Source organism: Macaca fascicularis, chromosome 11, assembly GCF_037993035.2.
Source record: "Macaca fascicularis isolate 582-1 chromosome 11, T2T-MFA8v1.1".
Lineage (NCBI taxonomy): Eukaryota > Metazoa > Chordata > Mammalia > Primates > Cercopithecidae > Macaca > Macaca fascicularis.
Genome location: NC_088385.1, coordinates 73,307,665 through 73,324,353, shown reverse-complemented (window position 1 = coordinate 73,324,353; position 16,689 = coordinate 73,307,665). Strand labels below are relative to the sequence as shown.

Genomic DNA, 16,689 nt, shown 5'->3' with positions numbered 1-16,689 from the left:
CTTGCATCATGGTTTTATTTAGACTATCAGATGACTGTGTAGGAATACATGACTGATAGATGTGGGTGCTGTTTGCTATTCTACAATCCCCTACCCAACAAACACACAAATTATAAAATGTCACTCCCACGTAAATTGTTCTTTGATTGTCACATTGCTCAAACCTGATCTTCTAGGTCAGAGTTTCTAAAGTAGGATACATGGATAAACCCCAGTGGGGAATTAATGAATTCCCCTGAAATCATGCACACAATTTTTCTGGGACAAGGGTTCACTGCTTTCATTAGATTCTCAAAGTAGTCTGTGATTTCACCAGCAGTTAAATACCACTATTAATTGTTTTGTCTTATATTCATAACAATCAAAATACAGTAGAAAACTGGAAGTTTGCATATCTGGAAATTTCCAATATCCAAATAACAATAATAATGACAACAAGACAACAATAAGACTATGGCTAACATATATTGAACACTTACTGTGTGGCAGTTATTACCATAAGTTCCTTGTAAGAATTATATTACTTAATTTCACCAAATTCTGTGAGTAGATACCATTGTTATCCCTAAATTAGATGTGAGGAAACTAAGACCCATGAAAGCTAAATAACTTGTTAATAAGTTTGACATTGGAAAGCTTAAGGGCAAATTTTGACAATTAAATAGAACTGATTTTGGGAGAAATAGAAATTGGAACAATTCTAGTATTGCCATATTTTAAAAGCAGGAATTTTTTTTAACTTAATGCTCTAGAAGACATTTGATACCTGAATCAGTTATACCAGAAAAACAGTCAACGTCTCTGTTCAGTCTATTTTTAAAGGAATCCTGACCTATGTATCACATATCTTCAGGGGTCACATATTTTTGTATTTGACAATGCATATTTGTATATAACCTTTCTTTGGAGGTGCTCCAGGAAGCATACAGATATTAATCCAGCCCTCTCATCACTGCATGAGATAAATCCCAATCATAATTTTGTTTCACATGAATATTTGTGCCAGGTAATATTTATGTGCTGTACATCCCTGCCACTGATCAAATTTATGTTCAGACTCCCAAGGGATGAGAAAAATTCTAGTATATCCCTCATGTCACTACACAGAGGTGGAAAATGCCCAATAACCTTTCTCTGCTAGTCTGGGTGGCAAGAACTGAGACTGAAAATGCAGCAGTTCATCACAGAAACCTAGCTTTGATCCCCACAGCTTTGCTGAACCAGGGGATGTTAGGAAGAGCTTGAAATGAGTATTGGAAAAAGCATCTGTTTATTTCCTGAGGGGAATAAACTTCCTAGTGGCACCGCTAAAAGTAATATACAGATAAAACTGTAGTATGAGCAATAATGTTTTTTTCAATAGTAGTACACGGATATAGCTATAGTATTCTGGTGTGTGACCCAATTCCCCTTACCTAGGCATTGGTACAATTAATCAACCAAGTAAGCGTGGGGAAATAACTCTGTCTGCTCCATTCAGATTCTGCTCCTTTATCATTTTGCTTCTGCACCGTCCAGCAATATTTCTGTTTACCACAAGCTGATGCTCACCACCCCATTATAATTCCCGGATTTGGGACTGATGTGCTCGTTCCTCCAGTAGTTATCAGGGAGGACCTGTGAATGTTCCAGGTACTATTCTATATGCTGGAGATACAGCAGGGAACAAAACGCTGTTGTTGACACTAGCATTTCAAAATTTGTGACTTACTTTACAGAGTTTTCGCCAATAGTATTTCTATTGAACTGTTGATGGTATTTTTTAAAATCTCTGCAGTTAATAGAACTTCAAGAAGTAAAGAACTTAACCTGTTTTGCTGAATATGCCTCTAGTGGTTGCTTTTAAATTGTACTTTCTCTTTTTATGCTACAGCCATGGGGTGAGGGTTTTATAGATCATTTTGAGGTGTGACGAAAACTATTTTAAGACCAAATTTTTGTGTGGTATTTCAATGTTAAATTTCTTTTATATGACATTATATAGTGTGCCTGCCCCGCTCCAATCACTCGCAGCAACACAAACTTCCTGTTTTCTGGATTCCCCTTCTCAGCAACAGATGTCAACATCCACCAGTCAGACAAGTTGGAAACCTTGGGGCCTTTTTGATCCTCCCTCACTTCCATGCTTCCATGCTTCCCACATCCTCATTGGTCTCTAACTCAGGAAAACTCCTCTTCATTAATATGTCTGATGTCCATGCCATCCACATAGCCACGGATGTATTTTAGTCTATCACGTGTTGCCTCTGTATGGCATAGTCAGTACCTGTCTCTCCATATCCACCTTACCCTCATTGCGTGGGTCTCTATTTAGACTCTAGTTCTCTGCCTCCTTTGAATTTATGTGTGTACATGGATGGAATAAGTTCTTGCCCTTGGGATGTGAACATAAACAGGCCGGTAATGGCTTTTAAGAGAGCTGTCTTTCCCCTTCCACCAGCTGAATGAAAACAAGATTAAGTCCTAGGGCAGAAGTTTCTAAACTTTCTCAGTCCACAGAGCCCTTAGTGTCTCAGTAATTTTTTACAGCACCTCCAGGCCAAATAAAATACCACTAGTTCAATTTACTAAGTAGTCAGGTTCAAACAACACAGTTCATATTTTATCCTAACAACTTATTAGCCATGTGAAAAAAAGATATTTATAAACTAAAAGAACAACACATGTTCATTTCACTCTTAAGTAACCACAAGTAGTTAATAATGAATGGTATGTGTGTGCCTGTTGAACATTGTACAGTTTCTCAAATCCTTAAATTAATGTTGATAATCTCAATTCCTGTTTCACACTGGATTTCACATGGGAATTGCTTTTTACCACAGTAACTGGAAAAAAAAAAAAAACAAACTCAGCTTTGGAAAGCTGTGACATAAACAAAGCACTATAGTGTAAGCTAATGTTTAACTAAACTTCCTAAAGCTAGCAGGTGATGTTGTGTCCAGCAGATATCAAATGTGGCTGTGTTTTCTTGAAAATTTAAAACATCCAATGGTAGTCCTGTGAATTCACCATGGATTCATGTGCCTCAATGCACAGTTTGGCAACCAGAGCATTAAGGGATGACAAAGTCACAAAACGGAAAAGAGCATAGCTCCCTAAATCTCTGTGTGAGAGGGAGCTGACTAATGATCAGGAACACCCACCATAAACTTGTATGTGAGCAGAATAAACTCCTGTTGTATTTGAATTCATTTTTTTATTTGTTGACACAACATAGCCTAACTTAATCCATACATTATATGACAGCAGTGGCCTTCTAATGGTTCTCCTTGACCAAAGATTAAGGTCTTTCTCCTCAAGACTTTACACTACCATTACCAAAACCATTGCTAACCTTTTCTAAAACCCAAATCTGAGCACTTTCTTAGGATCCTTCATGGTATAATGTCTGTTGGTATCCCAGTCTCTTCTACCAATCTCTCCTCATGCACCAAACCCTAAGTCTGTCTCTCAATCTTAGCTATATGTTAGAACACCCTGAGGAGCTTTAAAAACTATGCCTAGTTCCCCACTTGCAAAGATTCTGATCTCACTGACATGGACCAATTCTTTGAAAAACACAAACTGAATCAACTCACCCAATATGAAATAGAAAATTTGAATAGCCCTACAACTATTAATAAAATTGAATTTGTAATTTAAAAACTTCCAAAGCCAAAATCTCTAGACCCAAATGGCTTCACTGGAAAATTTCTCCAAATGCTTAAAGGGAATTAAGAACAACTCTGAACAACCTCTTCCAGAAAACAGAAGAGGAAGAAATGTATTTTCCAACTGATTTTATGAAGCTAGTATTATTATCCTGTTACCAAACCAAAGACAATACAAAAAAGAACACAACAGATTAGTATCACTCATGAATGTAGATGAAAAAATTATTAATAAAATATTAGTAAGTAGAATTCAGCAAGATAGTTTTTAAATTATATACCATGACCAAATGGGGTGTATTTCAGAGGTGCAAGGTTGGTTCAATATTACAAAATCAAACAGGGTAATCTACCATATTATCAAGCTAAAGAAGAAAAAATCGCATGATCATGTCAGTCAATGCAAAATAAATTGACAAAATTCAAACCTATTCATTATTAAAACTCTCAGAACAGTGGGAATAGAGAGGAACTTTCTCAACTTGGTAAAAAGTATCTATAAAGGAAACCCACAGCTCACATAGTACTGAGTGATGAAAGACTGAATGGTTTTCCTCTAAGACCATAACAGTAAGGTCTCACCACTCTAAATTAACATAGTGCTGGAAGTTCAGCCAGTGCTTGAGGCAAGAAAGGGTAATAAATATGTATAGATTAGAAATGAAGAAGTAAAATTGTCCCTATTTGCAGATGACAATTGTCTATATAGAAAACGCTAAGGAATTTACATAAAAACCCACAAAACTTCCAGAACTAATAAGTTCAGCAAGGCCACAGGATACAGGCTAAATATACTACAATCAATTGTATAACTATATGCTAGCAATGAACATATGTACATTAAAAATAATAATAAAATATAATTTAGGCCAGGCATGGTGGCTCACGCCTGTAATCCCAGCACCTTGGGGGGCCAAGTCAGGAGAATTCCTTGAGCCCAGGAGTTTGAGATCAGCCTGAATAACACAGTGAGATTCCCCTCTATAAAAAAAATTTAAAAATATTTATGATTGTTCCAAAAAATGAAATTCTTAGGAACAATTTATAATTGTTTTAAAACAAATTCTTAGTACAAAACATACAGTACTTACATGCTGAAAACCGGAAAGTGCTGATGAAAGAAATTAAAAGTCTAAATAATTGGAGAGTCAAACTATGTGCGTGGATTGGGAGACTCAGCTTAGTAAAGGTGTTAATTCTTTCTAAATTGGCATACAGGCTTAATATAAATCCTATCAAAATCTCAGCAAAATATTTTGCAACTATAGACAAGATTATTCTAAAATATAAACTTAACAATATTTAAAATGCCAATAGGATTATTTTTGGCACAAGATGTATTTTATATTATTGCAAAACTAGAACATGTATACTTGTAAAGATTCTGTGAGAAATTATGTTTCAAAGGTATGCTGGCTTGTTGTTTAACTTTTCTGTGAAAGATCAGAGACCCTGCCCATGAAGCCTTCCTGAATGAGGTATGTCATACCACCAATCACATCTCCTTTGAAAGAGATTGTACAAACAACAGCCACCCAAAAGCAGGGGGATAGGTGAGGAGGCTGGTGAAGCCCTCAGTGTCGGTCTCTCAAAATTGGTCAGTCGGGATCTGCTTGAACATACAAAAACAAAACAAAACAAAACAAAACAGAAAAGTATCATGGGTATAAGGCATTCAGAACCTGTATCCAACCATCTCATTGTTTTGTAAACTGTTTTGTACAGGATGGAAATCCAGCATAATAATCTTTTGTTCTGTGACACTCTTGTTTCTGGAAATTCTTGTCTCATTGCTTATTTAAAAAATAAAATAGGCTTACACAGAAAAAAAGGAGTTACCGGTAAATTTTGGCAAGTCCCTAAAATTCAGGAGCTATATGAACAGGAAATTACAACATGGACAATTGTCACAAGAGTTGCTGAAAGAGGAAAGAAAGCCATATGTGATGATTAAACAAGTGGTACAGGCTCTGACAAGAGTAAATAAAGGGTGATCATGGCACAGCGTGGGAGGGCCCCTAATCCATGTGGGCAAACGATGTTCTCAATGGTTCCTCAGAGGAGTCATCCCAGAGCTGCCTTGAAGACATCCTCAGCTAGGGACATGGATGAAGGGGAGGTGTTAAAGGCAGAGAAATAACAAATGGTAGGAGATTACATGAGGTCTGGGGAGAGCATGTCCTGTAGTTCAGTTTGCAGTTTTCCTCAATTCTAGCTGCATGTTAGAATCCCCTGGAGGAAATTTTCAAATACTGAGCACACCCCAGACCAATTGAATCATATACCCACTGATGGGACATTTTAAAAAATTAAACTGCTAATTTTGAGATAATTGTAGATTCATATGCAGTTATAGAAAATAATATAGAGATTCCTTATATCCTTTACCTTGTTTTCCCCAATAGAAACATCTGCAGAACTATAATGTAATATCACAACCAGGATATTGACATGGATGGAGTCAAAATACGGAACATGTCCATTACTACAAGGATCAATCATTTACTCTTTTATGGCTGCATTCACTTCCCTCCTGCCCTTAACCCTGGCAACCTCTAACCCATCCTCTAGTGCTATAATTTTGTCATTTCAAGAATGTTAAATAAATGGAATCATACAATGTGAAATCTTTGGGGTTGACTTTTTGCCTTAGCATAATTCTCTGGTAATTGATCTGGGTTGTTACTTGTAGCACTAGTTTGACCCTTTTGGTTGCTAAGAAGTATTCCATGGTATAGACATACCACATTTGTTTAACCATTTACCTGTTGCAGGACATCTTGGTTGTTTCTGTTTCCTGCTATTATGAATAAAGCTGTGATAAGTATTCATTTACAGGTTTTGGTGTGAATGAAGGCATTCATTTCTCTAGGATTAATGCCCAGGAGTATAATTTCTGGCTCATAGGGTGGTTGCATATTTAGTTTTCTAATAAACTGGTAAACTGTTTTCCAGAGTAGTTGTCCTACTTTACATTCCCATCAGTAGCATCAGAGTAATCTAATTTCTGTGCATCCTCACCAGCATTTGGTGTTGTCACTAATTTTTATTTTAGCTTTTCTGATAAGTATGTAATGATATCAATTGTAGTTTTGATTTGTAAGTAATTTGAGCCATTTCCCTAATGGAAAATGTTGAGTATTTTTTCGTGTGTACTTACCTGCCATCTGTATATCCTCTTTAATAAAATATTTCATGTCTTTTTCCTGTTTTCTAAGTATTTGCTTTTTTACTGTTGAGTTTTGAAAGTTGCTTATACATTTGAAATACTATTCTTTTGTCTTTGTCGGATATGTGGTTTGCAGATATTTTTTCCTGGTCTGTAGATGTTCTTTTCATCTTAAGCAGGTCTCGCAGAGAACATTCATTTTTAATCTTGATGAAGTCCAATTTGCTGGATTTTTTTCCTTTTATGGATCATGCTTATGTCAAATCTAGAAACCCTTCGCTAAACCTAGATCTTAAAATTTTTATCCTATGTTTTCCTACAGTTTATAAGTATGTCATACAATTTCTATAATATTATGGGGTTTTTTTGACGGTGATTCATTTTGAGTTAAATTTTATACAAGGTGTGAAACTGTGGGCAAGTTGTGGCATTTATTTATTTATTTATTTTGCCTGTGGATGTCAAATTACTGCAGCATCATTTGTTGAATAGGCTACCTTTCCTCTATTGAATTGCATTTGCATCTTGTCAAAAACCAGTATGTCATATTTGTGTGAGTCTATTCCTGGGTCCTCTGTTTTGTTCCAGTGATCTATATGTCTATCTCTCCATCAGTACCACACAGTGGTTTTGCTTATGTTTTTTGATACAGAGTCTCACTCTATCGCCCAGACTGGAGTGCAATGGCATGATCATGGCTTACTGCAGCCTTGACCTCCCAGGTTCAAGTGATCCTACGGCCTCAGCCTCCTGAGTAGCTGGGACTACAGGGGCACACTACCATGCCCAGCTATTTAAAAAAAAAAAAATATGTAGAGATGAGGTCTCACTCTGTTGCTGCTGTTGAATTCCTGGTCTCAAATGACTCTCCCCTTCCAGCCTCTCAAAGTACTGGGATTATAGGCATGAGCCACTGCACCTGGCCTACCACACAGCCTTTATTACTCTAGCTATGAAAGTTTTGAAATTGATACACTAAATTCTCCCCTTTTCTTCTTTTTAAAAATTGTTCCTTTCCCTTTCATATAAATTTTAGAATAATCTTGTCTACAATTACAAAATATTTTGCTGGGATTTTGATAAGGTTTGCATTAAACCTATATATCAGTTTGGAAAGAATTAATGTCTTTGTTATGCTGAGTCTCCCAGTCTATGCGCATGTTTGTCTCTCCAATTATTTAGGCCTTCTTTAATTTCTTTCATTGGCATTTTTTAGTTTTCACCATGTAAGTACTGTATATGTTTTGTTACTTGTACACCTAAGAATTTCATTTTTGGAACAATTATATATGATATTAATTTTAATGTACATATGTTCATTGCTACTATATAGATATAAAATTGATTAAAGAAAATCAACAGTTTTTATGTTGACTTATTCTATCCACTGGAATATTAGTTCTTAGATGGCAGGAATAGTATCCATTTTGTTCAGTGTTGTATCTCCAATGCCTCAAACACTATCTGGCACATAGTAAGTGCTCAGTTCTTATTGAATGAGTGAATGGGATGCCTTTTCATTTATTCTAATCTTACATCCTTCAGAAGCACTTTAAAGTTGTCTTCATATAGTTTTTGTGCAGTTTTGTTAAGTTTTTTCCTAGGGATTTTACCTTTTGGCTATTGTAAATGGGGCCTTCTCTTCTATAATAACCTTTTACTGGCTGCTGTTCGTCTACATAAATGATATAGTTTTCTGCATATTAATTGTATAACCATCTATGTTTTTAAATAACCTTATTTGTTTGTAAGAACTTTTCATAATTCTCTTATGTTTGCCAAGCATCACTGTTACTTTTCTTAAAAATTTCTGGAGTTCAGTAATGAAAACGATTGAATTACAAACACAAAGAAAAACAGCAAACAACTAATTTCATTCTATCAGTGGGATTCTGTTCAGTTATGTTGAGTAAGTAATGGTATAGATGTAAACCTATACCTTTTATTTTCTAAGATAATTAGATATGGTGATTAAGGAAAAAGTCAAATTCAGAACCATTTCTTTCCTCACTAGTTAGACATCATCTGTTGCCTGTGCTGCTTGCTAATTGAAAGAGATTACAGTGCTCACTACAAGGTCCTCTTAATTGGGGGAGTGATATTTGCAATTTAAATCACAAAAGAAAGAAATCATCTGTACATATTGACTTGCCCAAGTTCCACTGTTTTACCGCAGTGTTTGTTCAGTAAACCTTGATACATAAGTGAACTCATGCAAATGAATGCATCTGTCTTCATTTCTTCTGTCTTCATTAGATCATTATGCAGACATTAAACACCAAAAGGGGTATTAAATGATTAATTAGCCAACTGGAGACTTCAGGTGAGCCAAAAGCAAACTCCAAAAGCAGGTACCTTTCTCTCCAGACCACTTCTTCTCTCCCACCCCCTACAGAAACATCCATAAAGGATTTAGTCAATTATTCTGGGACCACAGATACTTATTGGCAGTTACCATTCTTGCAATTCAGCAAATTTTCTTGCAAGAATGTTCTATCTTTACTCCTGAGTTTTGCCTAATTTATATTCCTTATTTGGTCTGCTGTGCTCAGCTAATCCTGGTCAATAAGTACAGCAGATTGGATAGAAGACAAAATTGTAAAATAGATGGTGCATTTTGAACCTCAGGCCCTTCGCTGTATATTGTTGCCTGGACCATCTTCTCTGTGGCTGCTTCCCTACAACTCACATTGTATGGCACAGTGGTCTGTGATGTTGCCTCTTTGACTAGGCTGTGGCCATCTTGAGGATAATGGCCTTTGCTTTTTCCATCTTCGAGTTTTATTGTCTGGCTCAGGGTAGGCATTCAATATGTGCTTGAATCAATGAATGCACAAATTACTCAATTAACTGGTACAGGAATATTTTCTCAATTTCACATTATTAAAATTAGCTCTTAGGAAGACATTTGAAATGTTTTTAAATGACAAGGTAATTGACTAGTATCAGTTTTAAAAGTAGCCAGATCGATGCATTTATATTTTAATAATGATGAAATTAAACTAAAATAGTTGAGCTTTTCTAGATTTTCAGGATTCAGCCAGAAGCCTGGGAAGCACCTGGGTTCCTTCTGGAGAAAATGACATTGTCCACCTCCCATAAGGCTGTACCCGTGCATCCTATTTTATGCAGGAAGCATGTCCTTGAAAACTTGGAGTAGAAAGAAAATTTTTATGAATAGAAACTTACTTCTCACATGCCTGGTGTTAGTATTTTAGAGTTGCTTCTTCATGAAAATTGGATAGACCTTTAAGATAGGCACTTAAAAAAACTATGCTTCCAACTCTACATGTAAAGTTCTATAATCAAATGTTTAAATATATAGGATCACTGCATATTTAAAGAAGATGCAAAGAATCTTTCTGTTGGCAAAATTGTTGGGCACATTATATCTCTTTAATATGAATGGTCATCATCTACTATGTCATTTTGTTTACTTTAATTATTAACTTTATTTAAAAAATTTGTAACTAGCCTTCTGCCAACAAGGGTTTAGAGGGATTGTTTATTAAGGTGATGTCTTCAATATCAGTTGAACCTATGTATGTTTCCATGAGATTTCTGGGGATTTCTTTGTTTTGTTTTAAGGAGTGCAGGGGAAATGCACATAGTGGTAGAATTTTGTTACAGATGCTTCTGGTAAATGATGTAAAAGATCCTGTACTTTCATGCACTTGACAAGAATTTTCATTCTTGAATTTCAAATTTTATTTGGTCTTTCATACCAAATGTAGTAGATGAAGCTGACATCATACACACTCAGACTCCTCCTTGTCTTCTACTTTAAAAGACAATAATGACTTATGTATACAGTGTCATGAGACTGCCATGAAAAGGCAGGATTCCAATGATGGTATGCTGGGATGTTAAAGTCACAGGAGCTGGCAAACTTGAAAGCCCTGCCTTGAAGGACATTCTCTAGGCTGCTGAGGAAATAAGTAGCCTGCTGTCTGCAGCCTTCTTCCCCAAAGTACTCTGTTCTCCTCACTAGATCAGATGAGATACTGTTTCTTTACCTAATGTAATTTCATTTTTTCATTGCCTAGTGGGATAATATACTAGCAGCAGCAATTTAAAAACCTTTATGATACACATTCATAGATATTTTCAACATTATAATTAACTGTTATTAGGGAAAGGGTTAAGATGTGCAAATATTTTTTTTTAATTTCACTTTGAAAGAGCGAGTTTGTTTTTGCATTTTAATATGCATCTTTGATGTTCTAGAAGTTCATTACCCCTGAAATGTGTAACTTAATTTAGGAGAAATTGGAAAATTGGACAATTTCCCCATCCCTACCAAGAAAATATATTTGCAGATAGGGGAATAACATCACAGGGAATTTTAAAACAGCATTTATCCTAATTAGCCTCTGGAAGGTAAATATTGACTCTACTTATTTTTATTTTTGAAAGGGAGGATATTCTTACAGTTTTCTTACCTTCTGTTCTGACTAAAATCAAAAGATTTGAGTTCTGTCTTGCTGTATATACATTATCTCCACAAGATCTATGAAATTTTAAAATTTTGTAAGTAGAGAATGAAAGATTTATGGCAGTTACCTGGAAATTCTGAGGATCAATCCTGCCTTGCCATACTGTGACATATTCTGCAAGAATGATATGAGTGTTACATAAGCCATCATACTTCGTTTTTGAAAGACAAAGAAGCTAAAGTCAATATTTTTCTAGAACCTGTAGAAAGCTCTCTTCTCCTTTCAGTTGACTTCCTAACCTGAAACATACCATGAACTTTGAGTCTGCCACTGTGCTATATATGTTCATATTATCATCGAAAATTCTGTTCTAATTCCTTACTTTACAACTTTTAATTGTTCCCACTGGAGTTACAAGGAGAGAAACCAGAGAAAGTCACCCGAGAATGGCAGAAATCAAAGGGTGAATATTATTTGTACATAAGACAATTTGTACTATTTATTGTCAGCCTGGAGTGAATACCCCACCAGTGCCCATTTTCATAGCCTCTAATAGGATATATGCCTCAGCATTATCTGCATGTGCATCTTTATGAAATATTCTGTAAATTACAATGGAAGGAGGCCATAGATATCTTTTCTCATAAAAGAAAAAGTGGAAAGAACTTCTGGGGAGGAGTCACTTAAACATACACAGAATGACATTGGCAATTCTACTCTCATTTTAATACGGCAAATGCTTTTCTTTTAACAGAGGAATTCAAGGGCTCCACAGTCGTCGAGTTGATGAAGAAGGAAGGCACTACCCTGGGTCTGACGGTATCGGGAGGAATTGATAAGGATGGCAAGCCAAGAGTATCTAATCTGCGGCAAGGAGGAATTGCTGCTAGGTAACTGCCTCTTGGGGAAATCTACTGAAAGGAACACAGGGTGTAATTAATTCAAAAATTAAAGCTCCATCAAAAGTGGTCACTAATAAATAAATGACAGCTGCCATCTGCCAGGTAGCACAGGCCAGCAGAAGCACAGTGGGGCACGTTTCAGAAGCTGCTCCCCAGGTCTGCCCGCGTGGCTGTTCTAGCCTAGGCTACAGTCACCAGGGAGGTTCTTGTGTCATCTCAGGAGCTGCCAGGCCCTCATAAGATTTTAATTTCAAAATGACCATGTGCAGCTAGTCTGCAAATGTGCCACTGAACAGCAGACAGGCTGCAGTAGGAAGGAGATGCTCCAGTCATCTAAATGTGAAACAGATGACCCATATAATGTGTATGGGGAAAGTGCCAGAGAGGGACATGGCTACCCTTGAAAGAGTGGGAGACCCAACTCTGAGTTTTCAGTGAAAATTTTATTTATCCCACATCCTCTCTCCTTTTCTACCTGTGTGATTTTCAAGAGTTGGTTTCTGAAAGGACAGAAGGCTTAGAGGAGGAGGTCTCACCTGTCTTTCTTTCCATAACTGCAAATTCCACTCGTTATTGCCAAAGGCAGAATGTCCTGGATACTGGATAGGGGTGGACTTCCTTGAGACACATTCTAAATCTGCCTCAGAAAAAGGGGGTGGAATCAGGTTTCATTAAAAGTGAGGCCAAGCTGGGCAGTGGCTCATGCCTGTAATCCCAGCACTTTGGGAGGCCAAGGCAGGTGGATCACGTGAGGTCAGGAGTTCGAGACCAGCTTGACCAACATGGCGAAACCCATCTCTAGTAAAAATAAAAATAAAAAAATAGCCAGCCGTAGTGGCACATGCCTGTAATCCCAGCTACTTGGGAGGCTGAAGAAGAAGAATCACTTGAACCCAGGAGGCGGAGGTTACAGTGAAAGAAGACTGTGCCATTGCACTCCAGCCTGGACAACAGGAGCGAAACTCCGTCTTAAATAAATACATACATACATACATACATACATCAAATAAAAGTGAAGCTAAAGTACCTTAAATTCGGGCCACCAATATTCATATCCACATAATTCCAGGTTAAATCTTAGAGTTCTTGCCTCATAAAATGTCATCTGAAGTGGTGATTTCTGTGATTACTTTTAATGATCAACCTGTTTGTACAATTTACAAACTTAATCCAGTGGATTGCTCCATGATCAGAAGGTATTGTTTGTAAGGGAGACTGGTGTGGACACAAGCACCTCAATCTGCTTTCTTTAGGCTTTTAAGAAGCATCCTTCCACACCCAAAACCTCCTTTATTTTATAACAATCATGGCCAGTTCATGATGCTAGGGATTCATAAGTCTCCAGAGCTTCTTTATATCTCTCCTTTAAGGCAAGTGTGATGGGGGAGAGGGGTAGCATTTTCAGTTGTATTAATGCTGTAATTAAAAGTGTTACTGTGCCAGTTATATTGAGTATTAAAAATCACCAAATAGTCACTATTTAAGGCACTACCATTTTGTAGGTAGTAAATCAAAATAATTAAAGATGAGATCCCTGCCCTAAAGGGGTTCACAATCTATCAGTGCAGATAAGGCATAAAAATCATGAAACATTTGGGAGCAAAAATGGCATTGCGTGATAGCAAAAAGCAACAGCACAGAAGTTATTACAGAGCACTAGGCGGTTCAGTTGACATAAGTGTCAGGAAAGTGAGGTAAGGGCCATGCACAGACTGCAGACCGGGGCAGATTAGGAGGCTCTTTGAAGGAGGAATGATTGGAGCTGGATTTATATATAAAATAAATGCGTTAGCTATTTCTATTTTGGGAGAAAATGTTATTGAAGGTCCTTATCAGTGACATGAATTTTAACTCCTATTATTGATCTTGCTACCTTCTCTTGGTTTAGAAACAGAGTTTGACTAAAGTCCAAGAGCAGCCAATATTCTGTTATGGTGGTATAGAGAGACAAGAATGTTACTGAAAGCCAATATTTGCATTGTGATTTCTCCTTCACCAATACTCTTATCAATCCTGCTCTAAGCAATAAATAACAAAATAAGCTGACCCTTTCCTTAGTCCTGGACAAACTCCCAGTGAAGTTATTGAAAGCTGTGAAATGTATAAAAGGCAGGCAGCAAAAATGAGCGGGATTGAGAATAAAAAGATGTGTGTTGTATCTAGGATCTGGATCCCATCCCAGAGAACCAACTGGTTTAGGGCAAAGAACTTAAAAAAAAAAAAAAAGGCTTCTCTTGATTTTGTTTTATGGTGCTTTTAAAAATAAAAGAGGCGAAAAGGAAAAAATCAGAGATAGTGGCAGACTCAGAGCAGGACTTCCAAGGTATCACAGGCTGCATGAGTAAAAGCGATCCCTGGTTCTCCTCTGACTTCAGCCCACCATCTCCTAGGAGGCAGGGACTTCTGCTGTCAGCCTTCTAGGCTTGCTTCTACACTGCATGCTTACTCATGAAGGGAAAGTGGAAATATAGTCAGACTGGCCTGCGGAGAGGGTGAGTCTGCTGAAACAACATTGTCTATTTTGCAGAAGTGACCAGCTGGATGTGGGTGACTACATCAAAGCAGTGAATGGAATCAACCTGGCCAAATTCCGCCATGACGAGATCATCAGCTTGCTGAAGAATGTGGGAGAAAGAGTGGTTCTTGAAGTAGAGTATGAGCTTCCGCCGGTCTGTAAGTACAGTAGCCCCCCTTATCCACAGGGGATACATTCCAAGACCCCCAGTGGGTGCCTAAAACTTCTCATAATACCAAACCCTATATACATCGGGGTGTTTTTTTTTTCTATACATACATACTTACGATAAAGTTTAATTGATAAATTAGGCACAGTAAGACATTAACAACAATAACAACTGGCTGGGAGCAGTGGCTCACGTCTATAATTCCAGCACTTTGGGAGGCCGAGGCAGGAGGATTGCTTGAGTCCGGCAGTTCAAGACCAGCCTAGGCAACATGGCAAAGCCCCACCTCTACAAAAAATAGAAAAATTAGCTGGGCTAATTACTACTACTACTACACACCTGTAGTACCAGTTACTCAAGGCTACTTGAGCATTAGGCGGAGCATCACTTGAGCCCAAGATGTTGAGGCTACAGTGAGACATGATCACGCCACTGCCATCCAGCCTGGGGGACATAGCAAGGCCTTGTCTCAAAAAACACACACATACAACATTAATAAAGTGAAACAATTATATCAATATGCCAATCTCACTACTCTTGTGCTTTCAGCCATTATTAAGTAAAATAAGGGTTCCTTGAACACACATACTGCAAAGGCTAAGTGCAGTGGCATATGCCTGTAATCCCAGCACTTTGGAAAGCTGAGGCAGGAGGATCACTTGAAGTCAGGAGTTCAAGACCAGCCTGGGCAACAAAATGAGACCTTGTTTCTACCAAAAAAAAAAGATTAGTCGGGCATGGTGGCATATGCCTGTAGTCCCAGCTACTTGGGAGGCTGAGGCAGAAGGATCCCTTGAGCCCAGAAGGTCGAGACTGCAGTGAGCTATGATTGTGTCATGGTACTCCAGCCTAGGTGACAGAGCAAGACCCTGTCTCGGAAAAAAAAAAAAAAAAAAAAGTACAACAAGAACACAACAGCCAATCTGATACCAAAGACGGCTGTGGCTGCAAAGTGACTAAGGCAGGTAGTGTAAACAGCGTGAATGTGCCAGACACATCCAGATGGATAGAGCAGACAGTGTGAGATTATCATCACACTACTCCTAACAGCACACAATTTAAAACTTAGGAATGATTTATTTCTGGAATTGTCTACTTAATATTTTCAGACTGCAGTTAATTGGGGGTAACTGAAACCACAGAAAATAAAACTGCAGATAAGGAGGAATTGCTATAATCATAACCCAGAGGAAGAACAGCTGCACCACAGTTTTTCCTAGGCAAAATCAGCTTCTTAATTTTTTCCCTTTGCCATCAATATCTCATTACAGGAATGGCAAAGCCAACTTTCTTAATATTTAAAAATTATTTGAATTGGAAAACTTACAACCTACCCAGGAAGAATTAACAAAGTCTTCACTAGCAATGAAATTATGAAGGGCCCGTGTTCTGTTTGCCACTTAAGCCATTTTAATTCAACATGTGTGTAAGTTCTGTGCAATAAGTACCATCCAGGCTTTGTACTTAGTGACTAGGTTTAGGAAAAGTATATTTAGTATGTTTTATATTGGTTCTTTATGGATACATTCATTTCTTTTTTAATTTTTAATTTTTGTGGGTACACAGTAGGTATATATATATATGATATATCCATTTCTGAAGCATGAAAATAGCTTCAGAACACATATTGTCAAGTAGTAATAATAGTAATTATAACAGCAATAGCCAACAGATTTTGATTGTACCAAATGTCTGGCATTATAAAGAACTTGACTTACATTGAATTATTTAATGCTTTCCACAAGGAGTGTCCGCATAGCAGAGATGAACTTTACTATCAAATAGACAACACATTTTACTAGCTACATGCCTTTGAGAAAGTTACTTATGCTTTCTATGTCTTAGTTT

The 16,689-nt window shown here is 37.3% G+C and overlaps 1 protein-coding gene across 18 annotated transcripts in view; it reads left to right on the top strand.

Annotated features, from left to right (window-relative positions):
* Positions 1-16,689, top strand: part of GRIP1 (glutamate receptor interacting protein 1) — a 711,077-nt gene that overhangs the window by 516,512 nt on the left and 177,876 nt on the right. For all 18 annotated transcript variants that reach the window (XM_045366606.3, XM_045366605.3, XM_045366600.3 and 15 more), the window contains 2 exons: positions 12,010-12,145; positions 14,685-14,830. In XM_045366606.3, the coding sequence (XP_045222541.2) occupies positions 12,010-12,145; positions 14,685-14,830 (282 nt within the window). The remainder of the gene's footprint in view (positions 1-12,009; positions 12,146-14,684; positions 14,831-16,689) is intronic.